The sequence below is a fragment of the Carcharodon carcharias genome, chromosome 3 (genome assembly GCF_017639515.1).
Source record: "Carcharodon carcharias isolate sCarCar2 chromosome 3, sCarCar2.pri, whole genome shotgun sequence".
Lineage (NCBI taxonomy): Eukaryota > Metazoa > Chordata > Chondrichthyes > Lamniformes > Lamnidae > Carcharodon > Carcharodon carcharias.
In genome coordinates, this window is record NC_054469.1 from 207,111,136 (window position 1) to 207,123,419 (window position 12,284).

Here is a 12,284-nt window from a genome sequence, read left to right on the forward strand (position 1 = left end):
GCTGCACAATGCCAAATTAAATTTCTACATTGATTTTTCACAAATATTACAATGAATAATAAATTTCCAATGAATGTGAAGATATAATCTCACAACATTTACAAAGCACCTTTAATGCAGAAAACACCCCAACGTACTCCACAGGAGCATTATCAGACAAGATTTGACACCTGGGCAGTTCAGGGAATAGGGCTAGTGGCCATAAACTTAGCAAAGAGATTTGTTTTAAGGACGGAGAGGTAGAGAAGTTTAAGAAGAGAATTCCAGAGTTTAGGGCCTAGAAACTGGGCCATCAATGGTGGAGCGATGGAAATAAGATGTATGAGAAGTCAGAATTGGAAGAATGCAGATATCTCTGAGGGTTGTAGGGTTTAGAGAGAGAGCATGGAGCAAGGCCATAGAAAGAATTGAAAATTAGGAAAAGAATTTAAAAATAGGGGTGTTACTGGACAGGAAACTAATGTAGGTCATCAAGCATTGGTGGTGGGGTGGGGGGCTGCAGGGGGTGTTGGGTGAAGAGGACCTGGTGCAAGTCTGGATATGGGTAGCAGAATTTTGGATGAGCTGAAGTGTAATACAGGGTGTTGCTCACCAGATTATCAATTAGCCCACCTCCAGGTGAAGCAAGGCCAGGTAGAATTTTGAGAATTTCTGCTTTTTTTCTAAATCTTGGAACCTTTAACTTTTGTATATATAATCTGACTTTTTATTTAAAATGAATATTCTGACATGGGGCTGTATCCTTCATTAGCCTCAAATATTTATCTAAGAAGACAGCTTTGTAAATAATTTACAGTTTGAAGTGACACATAGTGAACTAGGATTCTGCCCACTCTCCTGTGGAACTTGGGCTTCAAACTAATTCAAACAGTTGGGATCAAAACCTTCGTCTGATGAAGATGAGGATTAAGTCAAATATAATTTTTAAAAATCTATAACTTCTTCTCCTATGTTCCTCCATCTTGACCCCCATCTTGAGATGATCTCTGAGGAGGTGAAATTAAAATTTTTTAAAAATCTCTGGGCACAGCTGCAGAGCCATCCCTGTGGAGGGGGAACCGCCCCCCACCCCCCGCCCCACACACACACACACACACACACACACACACAGGATGGCTGGTGACAGCAGCTGTGGCTCCAGTGGTTGGGGGGCGGGGGGGGGAACGACACCAGAGGCTTCAATTTTAAAATGTTCTCCCAATCCTGCCTGCAAGTCCCCCTCAATGGGGCTGGAAAGATTCGGCCCTTAAAGAGCAGCTGCAATGGGCTGAATGGCCTCCTTCTGTGCTGCAAGGTTCTATGAAATTCAAATGGCCACCCAAAACCATCTCAACCCCAAGATGTATCATTGCCATGCAGCACACTTCAGATTGCATTGCTCTATACCTTGTATCAATATATGGATAGCATCTCATTTTACCATGATTAGTTTGCTGTTCTTTGCTTTTTTTTTTTGCAAGCTAAGGTTTCATGGTGAACAACATAACTTGTTGATTGGCCATGTAAGGATAACACAAGTTATAAAAGCTGTCTTATGTTCTAATGTTCACAGTAAGTACAGTCCATGTAAACCGGTTGGCAACCTGTAGTCAGACACGCTGCACTCTGAAACCAACTAACACATGCCACCCCAGACAGATGCTATGGATCTCTCATCAACTCCTGCCTCCCAAATGCTTGTCACACTGTGAGCCAACTAGTCTCACTGAACTCCGTCTTTCACATGAGGGTTTCCAATCTCCACTCTCCGAGGAATCGCTTTGGAATCTTCTCCCAAACTGACACTTTCTCTCAGACGCCTTCCACAAGAGTCCATATCCAGAGTTTCAAACTCTCCTTCTGATATTCTGCTCCCCTTGTTCACCACATGCATTCAAGCTTCCTTCTGCACACTCTATCTCACTGACTCAGTTGTCAACAGTACACCACTGCTTCACATAGCATAGCAAAGAGTCACAGACCTTCAGTTGCTTCTTTGGACCTTCTGGCCTCCTGTAAGTTATTCTCGCTTTAAATCTGCTTTCTGCAACTTTTATCTCTTTAAATGTGAAGCTTGGAGCTTTTCTCTTTGCCCCTCACGCTTAACTTCACTTAATAGGACCTTTCTAGGTTCCTGTCCTTCTCTTTGACTAGTAGATCTGCTTGGGACTTTCTCCTGTTCCACTCCTCTGGATTTTGGGGTCTTTTGTTAAGTTTTGGACTGGCTATCTGTGCCATTTATTCAAGTCTCTCCTGGCAGCTACTTTCAAAAACACTGAACTCAAACAGCTTCCAAGTTTAAACTGCTGTTTCTGGTTTCTTCTGTGTGTCTGTGGGAGGGACCTGCCTCTCTGGACCCCTATTGCTAGGCAACAGCCCAGTTTTTCTACTCTTGTTTGTTTAACTTAGCTGCAGCAGTGATAAAACTCTCATAAGAAATGCAGGCACCTTTTAAAGTGAAACTAAAAGTCAATTTGACCTTTTCTTAACATACAGATACAGAAATACAAATCAAATTTAAACATTAAAGCTAAAACTCATTCCTAACACCCACAAATACAAACATAACTTACTTAAACTACCTCTATTTCCTAACAACTGCCTACATTTAAAGTACTTCATTTGGGATGTCCTGAGGTGGTGACAGGCACTACAGAAATACAAGTTCTTTCATTATGTACCACTTGATTTGGCCAGAAACGTTATTAAAGGTTTATCTTGCGGGCAAATACACAGTATCTCCAATACACAGGGGCTGTTAATTTCTGGAATTTACACTGAAATAAAACCTGAGACCACTAAAGATCAAAACATTTGATCAAAGCATTGTGGAAGGCTGACACTTAACCTTGCTACTCGGGTCAGGGGAGGAAGGGATTCTACCAAAAATGGAATCAACTTGGTCTCATCAACTCAAAACAGATATCACAAAATGTGCTGCGTATTTCTGGTAGGATTGTCCGCTGACTCCCCCTGTTTCCTGACTCCTCTATCTATTGCTGCTTGTAACTCACCCCAGACCATGCATTCATTCCTCAATCAACATCAATATTGTGGAACTTCAGAGACCATGGAGTAAATTTTGTAAAAGATTGCATGCTGAAAAATCACAGGAACCTGTTTAATCAGAAAAATTCCCTAGATTGTCTTTCTAATGTCTACGGATTTGTATTCCAGGGCAAAATCTTTTAGGACTATCACCTTTGACCAGTTTAAGGATGCTCTTGAAGAGCTTGCAGAGAAGAGATTTAAAGGGAAAACCAAGGAAGAAGCAATCCAGGAGATTCACAAGTTAATTGAAGGAAAGTTCCCCGTCGTTTCAGGCATAACAGTATGTCACAAGCTTGTTTGTTTACTCACTGCTGCATGACATAACCACCTACAATACTACACAACAGACAGTGCCCCATAAGGGCAAGTAACCCAGCAGCTGCATGAGGAATTGCCTGTGCTCTCCTTATACAGCGGGTGTTTAGCAGCAGATCATCGCACAACAGTTATTTCAATAGCAAGTCAGTGTGTGACAACAGGATTTCACAGTGTTTATTTTGGATAAATGTGTTTGGTTGAACGTATTAAAAACACCAAGACTGTTAGGTTTAGCAAAGAAAACACCGACGAGATTTCATCCCAACAGGATGCAGTTTTCAAAAAAAAAGTCACTTCCGATTTGAATTTTTTTCCCATTATTCATTTATTGCCCATCCCTGGTGACCCTGAGATGGTGGTGATAGACCTCCATGAGCAGTTTGATACAACTAAGTGACTTGTTAGATCACTTCAGAGGTTAGATGAGAGTTAACCACGTTGGTGTGGGATGAAGTCACATATATTGCCAGACTGGGTAAGGGGAGCAGGTCTCCTCCGTTAAAGGATTTAGTGAACCAGTTGAGTTTTTACAACACTCTTCCTGGTCACTTTTACTCATTTCAGAATTTTTTAAAAAGTGAATACAAATGCCATGGTGAAAGTTGAACTATTGATCTCTCAGTTCCTAGACCTCTGGATTGCTAGTCCAGTAACATAACCACTATCACTATTTGAGCCCACAGTCCAGGTTGACTCTTCAGTGAAAGACTGAGTGAGTGCTGCACTGTCAGAGATGGTGTCTGCCAGAAAAGATGTTAAGCCAGGACCCTGTCTAGCTGCTCAGATGGACGTAAAAGTTCTGGTGAAACTGAAGATCAGTGGACATTTATCTCAATGCTGTTTTTGGGATCTTGCTGTGCATAAATCGGCTAGGTCTGCCTGCTTCATAACAGTGACTGCACTTCAAAAAGTAATTAATTGGCTGTGAAGTGTTTTGGGACATCCTGAGGACATGATAGGTGCTGTATAAATGTAAGCCCTTTCTTTGTCTATTTGCTTAACACTTGGGCTAAGGTACTGGACTTGGCACTAATGTTCTAGTTCAAGCTCCTTACATTGTCATTGTGCATTTGTGCATGCTTAGTTTAGTTGCCTCTGCAAATGTAGCACCACATTTGCTGCAGGTGCTACTGTTCTCCGGAATCTAGACTAAGGTTGCCAAAAATGCTAATTTGATGTCTGCAAATAGATTACTCCGTAAATCTTGCACAACCTGCTTGGAGACACTTCAGGAAGGTGTTCTAATATCATACTGATACCTGTTAAAGCACATGTAGAGCTGAGCTCAGCAAAGTCCAAATGCTGGATAAATTTTGTTTGCGAAAAGGCAATGGGACTGTTGGCTGTTCACAGTCACCAAACAGAAGAAATCCCTGTGTTTATTGGCATTTTTCATGGCCTTAGGTGGCCCAAAACGCTTTAAAACCAATTCATTGCTAATGGAATACAGCCGCTATTGTTATATAAGAAATACAGCAGCCAGTTTGCATTCAGCAAGCTCCCACAGACAGCAATGAGAAAAATGAGCAGATAATATTGTCGTGATGTTGGTTGAAGGATAAATGTTTTCCAAGTCACCAGTGAACCCCCCCTTCCTCTCCAAAATAGTGCTATGGGATTTTTTACATCCACCTGAGAGGGCAGAAAGAGACCCAGTTGAACATTTCATTTGAAAAACTGGAGCACTGCACAAAAAGAGCAGCCTAAATGTTGTGCCCAATTCCTTGACATGGGACTTAAATGCACAACCTTCTAACTTGGAAAAGAAACGACCACTGTGAGCCAAGATGGCATTCATCACAGAATCACACAGTGCAGAAGAGGCCCTTCGGCCCATCGAGTCTGCACCAACATGTGAGAAACACCTGACCTACCTACCTAACCCCATTTACCAGCACTTGGCCCATTGCCTTGAATGTTATGACGTGCCAAGTGCTCATCCAGGTACTTTTTAAAGGATGTGAGGCAACCTGCCTCCACCACCCTCCCAGGCAGTGCATTCCAGACCATCACTACCCTCTGGGTAAAATAGTCTTTCCTCACATCCCCCTAAACCTCCTGCCCCTCACCTTGAACTTATGTCCCCTTGTGACTGACCCTTCAATTAAGGGGAACAGCTGCTCCCTATCCACCCTGCCCATGCCCCTCATAATCTTGTACACCTCGATCAGGCTGCCCCTCAGTCTTCTCTGCTACAACAAAAACAACCCAAGTCTATCCAACCTCTCTTCATAACTTAAATGTTTTATCCCAGGCAACATCCTGGTGAATCTCCTCTGCACCCCCTCCAGTGCAATCACATCCTTCCTATAATGTGGCGGCCAGAACTGCACACAGTACTCCAGCTGTGGCCTCACCAAGGTTCTATACAACTCCAACATGACTTCCCTACTTTTGTAATCTATGCCTCGATTGATAAGGGCAAGTGTCCCATATGCCTTTTTCACCACCCCACTAACATACCCCTCCACCTTCAGAGATCTATGGATACACATGCCAAGGTCCCTTTGTTCCTCAGAACTTCCTAGTGTCATGCTGTTCATTGAATACTTCCTTGTCATGTTACTCCTTCCAAAGTGTATCACCTCACGCTTTTCAGGGTTAAATTCCATCTGCCACTTATTGCCCATTTGACCATCCAGTCTATATCTTCCTGTAGCCCAAGACACTTAACCTCACTGTTAACCACCCGGCCAATCTTTGTGTCATCCACAAACTTACTAATCCTACCCCCCACATAGTCATCTGTGTCATTTATATAAATGATAAATAATAGGGGACTGAGCACAGATCCCTGTGGTATGCCACTGGACGCTGGTTTCCAGTCACTAAAGCGTCCTTCTGTCATCACCCTCTGCCTCCTACAACTAAGCCAATTTTGAATCCACCTTATCAAATTACCCTGTATCCCTTGTGCATTTGCCTTCTTTATGAGTCTCCCATGTGAGACCTTGTCAAATCCATGTACAATCCAGCAATATCTTAAATTTGTTGCCTTATAAATTATGCACATAAAGTACTTTTTTTTAAGTGTAATGTTGCTTTCATTGCTTTCTCTGCAGAAAACTGTGCTATCTCCCACATTGACACGACTTACAGACACCTCAAGGTTCACTGGTTCCCACAAAGAAAGGTTTGACCAAAGTGGAAAAGGTCGAGGAAGAGCTGGCAGAGAGTACCTGGTTCAAAATACTGGCTATGTAGTGGGATACAAACATGCTGGTACCTATGACCATAAAGTAAAAGGAACTAAACATGATTAGGTTTATTTTCCCCCCACCTTCACCAGGAATGTATCCACTTCCAAGGCGCCTTGACTGAAAGAATCAAAAGTAGGAACCCAAATCGTCGTCATTCATTTCAACATATTTCAGAAAATTCATAAAGTACAACAAGTTATTTATGCCTCCAATTAAAAGTACAGAAAGACCCCCTATCACCCCCACCTCCCCCCCTCCCCCACCACTCCCTCACTTTCCCCACCACCATCATTGGTCAGGTGTGAAAATCCATTGCTTTTGAATGGCTCTTGCTGATCAAGTACAGGCACTACTGATGGCTACCAATACCTAATCAGGACCAACGTTCTAATGGACAACTTCAGATAGTTCAATATCACAAGCATTTGAACCAGCTCATCTTGATGCATTATGATCATCTGCTTGGATGGATTCCAACTGATTGTGCGTGAAAAACCAGAATTTCTGCTAGGTACAAGAGCATTGCACTTTCCCTGCATCACAAGATGACCCTTCCTACAGCAACTGATGAGACAAATGGAAGTTTACTACAAGTTCTCTGATGTTTCACAAAATCCTCATTCAAAGTTGATGAAGAATCTTGAAACTATATCATGTGAGAATGGACTCTTACTCAAAACTCTGAATTGTAGAAGTGGATGTAAGAAAGATGCCAAAGTGGAAGAGGCACAGAAATGTCAGCCTCAACATGTCAGGTGCAGAAGCGGGTCCTCTTTGGCTGCTTTGCTGCATAAAATGTTCCAAACCTGGTCGGTCAGATGGGAAAGGAAAATCTCACCACAGCCAATGGATAAATTTTTCATCGCAAAAAATGCATTATTGCACAGAGGCTGTTGGTGAGAAAGATCTGCAGGCATAATATTGGTAACACATAGTTCTCCAATACTGATTTAACAGTTGTGTCCCTTTAAAGATGTGCTCAACATAAATGAGACAGGACTCTTTGACTGAGCTGCCATAAATGACATTTTGCCTGCCAAAGAAATATTTCAGTAAGATCTGAAGTGTCAAGAATCAGCACCATTGGCCTTTAGATGAAAACATAATTGGAACCAGTGGATTTAGCAAGTGGGCTTGAGGAATATCACTCACAGACACCAAAGAATCGCAGTTGCCTGAAAAATTTATGGCCAGCTGTAGTGACTGCCATCCTTAAGCTGAAGTAGTACACGAGGAATATTGAACAATCTGAAGATAAAGATCACTAAGTGGGGGGAGATTCAATGAGGCTGGTACAGATGAATCACACCCTCTATAGGATCACATGCCCACCGGTATCCTGATACCTTTCTGCCAGTGGGAATGGGATGAAAGACTTCCAACAGTTTTAACGATTCTCATTCAGATCTTGGAAGGTTTATACTGAAAGATAATAAAAGCTGGAGACTGATGTTTCTGCATGCTTGCACAGGTGAAAATAAGCAAGCCTACATAAACACGCTATAGAGTCCGGGAAAAACGTGGTTGTTCATCCTGTATCAAAGCAACTACTGTCTCTTGTACAACATAGATAGGAACTGCATTTCTCTTTTTCTCCGGACCCATATCAGTTTTGATTATAATGATTTAGAGTCTGTAAAATAGTCATACTGAACTTGATTATAATTCTGCTTCTAAAAATGCGTGGTTGGCACAAGTTCTACAGGCCTCGAAAGACATTTTATCAACCAGTGGTTCTATTAAAGGGAGTAGAATGTATTACAGCCATTGTGTATCTGATAGTGGTGGACCTTGTACTACACCTTCTTGCCTCACCCTGCTTAAATGAGGAATTGGAAACCAGCACATGGTCACTTGTTTTGTTCCTGGCACACTGCTACTTCATTTCATTCCACTTTTATTGCATTTTGGTAAACCTACCCTCTATTCTTAAGTTAAGAGCTGTTTTATCTTATCTTGGAGTTTCTTATATGCTTCAGAAGATTGATTCTGCGCTTTATGGAATGGCCCTGCCTTGGCTGCAAAGACAATAAATGAATGAATGAAAGCTTTAGCTGATTTCCTTCTGAACACTTCACCTCTGATATCACATTATTGCACAGGCAGATCCCAGCTTGTAAATGAGGTATCAAGAGGAATATTGAATGAAGACTTCTGAATGTGAAGATTTTAATTGACACTTTAGTAATAAGGAAACATGGCAATAATTTCAATGTTTAATGTAATTTAGGTTGGTTAAAGTCTAAACAGCTTCTATGCTTTGTGAGCTGCTCATGATATTAGGCAAATGAACGAACAGCATTCTTCAGCAGCTGGAATAACTAGGATCATAACACACAGTTCACAGGAGTTGAGTGCACATTCCATCACACACAACATGGGAGCACTGTTCACCTTACCTCTTTTCATTTACATTTTAATGTTCCAAAGGTTCAGGTCATGCTTTCTAGCCATGGGCTCAAAATGTTTGAATATTTGTTAAAATAAAGTGCAGTGTTCTGTTCGGATATGCTAGATGATTTCTTCCTATATTTTACTTCCTGGGTATATCCTGACCTTTCTTTTGTTTCCACTCTCTTTCCTCCACTGTTTGACCTCAATTGGTCGGCTTCTCCACAACTTGTCTTATTCCTCCAACAATTGCCCTAGGTAAGTCAAATGCCTTGTTGCGTAAGGTGGGTTTGCACTGTCTCTTGAGAACTGGTTGGCTTGCCCCCAGACTGGCAGGAATTAGGGCTGGATCACCATCTGATCCAGCAACAGTGGGTCTATGGTGTTAACTTGATAATAACTATCTTCACAATTTTTATGATATTCAAAGAAAAGCCCAGCACGCAAGGAGGTAAGAACTGAAATATAAAGCTTCCAGATGTGTTGTGATACATTGTAAAAGGCTTTAAAGATTGTTCTGCAGTGATGGTTTATATTGAAATTAAATAAATCAAATTATATGTAAGTAGCTGATCTCAGCATACACAAAATATCCAAACTGCAATAATCCACAACATTGATCATTGCTCCATTAAAATTGGTGTTTATCAGGAATTGGATCATACTCTAAAAATATAATTCAAATGTTTTGTCATTGTTTAACCTCAAGTCCTAACTTCTGCCTGTATATAAATACAGATAGTTCAGATTGTGCACTTTACTGTAAGGTACAGTTTCTACTTGCCAGCACAGCTAGTTGCTGCTTCTTCAATGCCAACTAAGGTACATAGAACGTAACTGCTGAGATGGCTGCTCTCTTGAATTTGGGGCAGTTTCTGCTATTGGTCTAACATGCACTGTAGAGATACTCAGATTTAAGTTTTTGCTTTATTATAAGTCAACGGTCTAAAACTCTAGTCAGAACTAATGCTTTGAAAACAAATCAAGATTTGTAATTGTAGCCTAAAGCTTTCTGTTGTACACATTGCCTGAGTGCATTGGTTCTAATCTTGTCCGAAGCCAAGCACCTTAATCAGCATTTTCTATCCCCCCCTCCTTCACTAAACTGTAATGGAAAGGACACGTGGTTTGAAGGTCAAGAGGACTAGAAGCAAGGGTCTTGTGAATAGTACTCTTGCTACAGAATGACCCTCTTATTTTTCTAGATTGCTAGCTCTGTCTGTATATCTGCCAAATAATGTCACATTGTAAACTTAGGCTGACTAAATTTTGTAAGAATGACAATGAAATAAAATCTATTTTCAAAACTATTAGGGTGCTATGTGATTTATTTTCATGAATCCTAAACATGACATCTCTATGATTTTACACTAATACTTCAAAAGCAGACCGGTATTATTGCTTGTTATATTTGTATGCATTTACTTCTTCCCCTCAATTTTACTGGCTTTCCAAAAAAAAATCTGTATTTTTCTTAGAAGAAAATATTGGCAAAATTCTCATTTTAATTTTAACCTGTCATGTTGTAACATTTGTTCAGCAGGGCCCATCATGCTATTCTGGAGATTTGGTCATTTAATTCTTATTGGCATAAATCTGTGAACATGTTTTACAGGTAGTGCATTTGTGGGGGTAGTGGGAGGATGGGTGTGGGAAACGAGGCAGAGAAATGTCGGGATTGAGGGTGATTTGCTTCCACTCTGGTTGGATGGGTTCTGAGATGGCTGATAAGTCCAATGCGTGATCGGCTCTCTTGCCTCATGCAGGGCAGGTGGTACTTGAAGGGTGGAGCAGATGAGCTGTTTGCCCCTACATGTTCCCAATGAAGTCTCTGGATGTGTTCGGTGCCTTCCCGAATGAACTTTCTCCGTTTTGGTCAGTCACAAGCCAGGCACTTTGAATCAGTGAGGATGTTTGATCTCTTCAGGTATGCTTTGAGAACATCCCGAAAGCCTTTCTGTTGTGCCCGCAGTAGTCTCCTGCTGTGACTGTGTTCCGAGTAGAGCAGTTGCTTCATGAGACAAGGGAATATACATTAAATGGTAGGATACTGAGAAGTGTAGATGAACAGTGAGACTTTGGAGCGCATGTCCACAGGTTCCCTGAAGGCAGCAGGACAGTTAGCTAAGGTTGTTAACAAAGCAGAATACCCTTTACTAGCTGAGGCATAGAATATAAGATTAGGGGTGGTTATGCTGGATCTGTGTGAAGCACTAGTTAGGCCACAGCTAGAGGGCTGTGCGCAGTTCTGGTCACCACATTACAGGATGTGATTGCACTAGAGAGGCTACAGAAGAAATTTACAAGGATGTTGTCAGGACTAGAGAATTTTAGCCATGTGGAAAGATTGGATACACTCCATACTATTTTCTATGGAACAGAGGAGACTGGGGAGGGATTTAATTGAAAAGTGTAGAATTATGAAAGGCCTAAATAGACTGCAGAGGAAAGATCTATTTCCATTAGCAGAGAGGTCAATAGCTCACAGTTGGGGGGGGAGGGGGGGGGTAGGGGAGGGTGGGTGTTGGGAAGGGGGTGGCATAGATTTAAAGCAATTGGCAAAAGGATTAAAGGGGAGTTGAGGGTCATTGGCAGAGGGATTAAAGGGAAGTGGAGGTGAATGTTTTCACCTAAAGGGTATTGGGGAGTCTGGAATTCACGCACTGAAAGGATGGTAGAGATGGAAACCCTCATCGCTTAAAATATTCACTTGAAGTTGAGTAACATACAAGGCAATGAACCAAGAAATGGAAAGTGGGATTAGGCTGGGTAGCTCTTTATTGGCTTGCATAGACATGATGGGCTGGATCACTTCCCTCTGTGCCATAAATTTTCTATGTTCCTATGTTTGCAGTTTAGGATGACCCTTACACTGTCAAATCCCTAAATCCTCAGAGAAAGTTGAAACTCCTTGCTATAAGTGAATGTTAGTGGCAAATCTTTGTATTCAGATGTAGTTATAATCAGAGCCATTTTTTTTTCTGTTCATTCATGGCACATGGGCATCGCTGGTAAGACCAGCACTTATTGCTCATAACAAAAACAGAATTACCTGGAAAAACTCAGCAGGTCTGGCAGCATCGACGGAGAAGAAAAGAGTTGACGTTTCCAGTCCTCATCCCTATTTGCCCCTGAGCAAGTGCTGGTGGACTTCTTTCTTGAATCTCTGCATTCCATGTCATGTCATGTCCCACAATGCTGTTAGGAAGGGAGTCCCAAAATGTTGGTCCTGTGACAGTGAAGAAATAGTTCCAACTCGGGAAGGCGTGTGACTTGGACAGGAGCTTCCAGGTGGTGGTGTTCCCATGCATCTGCTGCCCTCGTCCTTCTGGACAGTAGAGACTG

General features: G+C 41.8%; 1 protein-coding gene across 2 annotated transcripts in view; it reads left to right on the forward strand.

Moving 5' to 3' along the window:
- Nucleotides 1-10,249, forward strand: part of LOC121276155 (tubulin polymerization-promoting protein) — a 62,263-nt gene extending 52,014 nt beyond the window's left edge. For both annotated transcript variants that reach the window (XM_041184220.1, XM_041184221.1), the window contains exons 3-4: nucleotides 3,157-3,310; nucleotides 6,411-10,249. In XM_041184220.1, the coding sequence (XP_041040154.1) occupies nucleotides 3,157-3,310; nucleotides 6,411-6,611 (355 nt within the window). In that variant the 3' untranslated portion in view covers nucleotides 6,612-10,249. The remainder of the gene's footprint in view (nucleotides 1-3,156; nucleotides 3,311-6,410) is intronic.
- The last annotated feature ends 2,035 nt before the right edge of the window (nucleotides 10,250-12,284 follow it).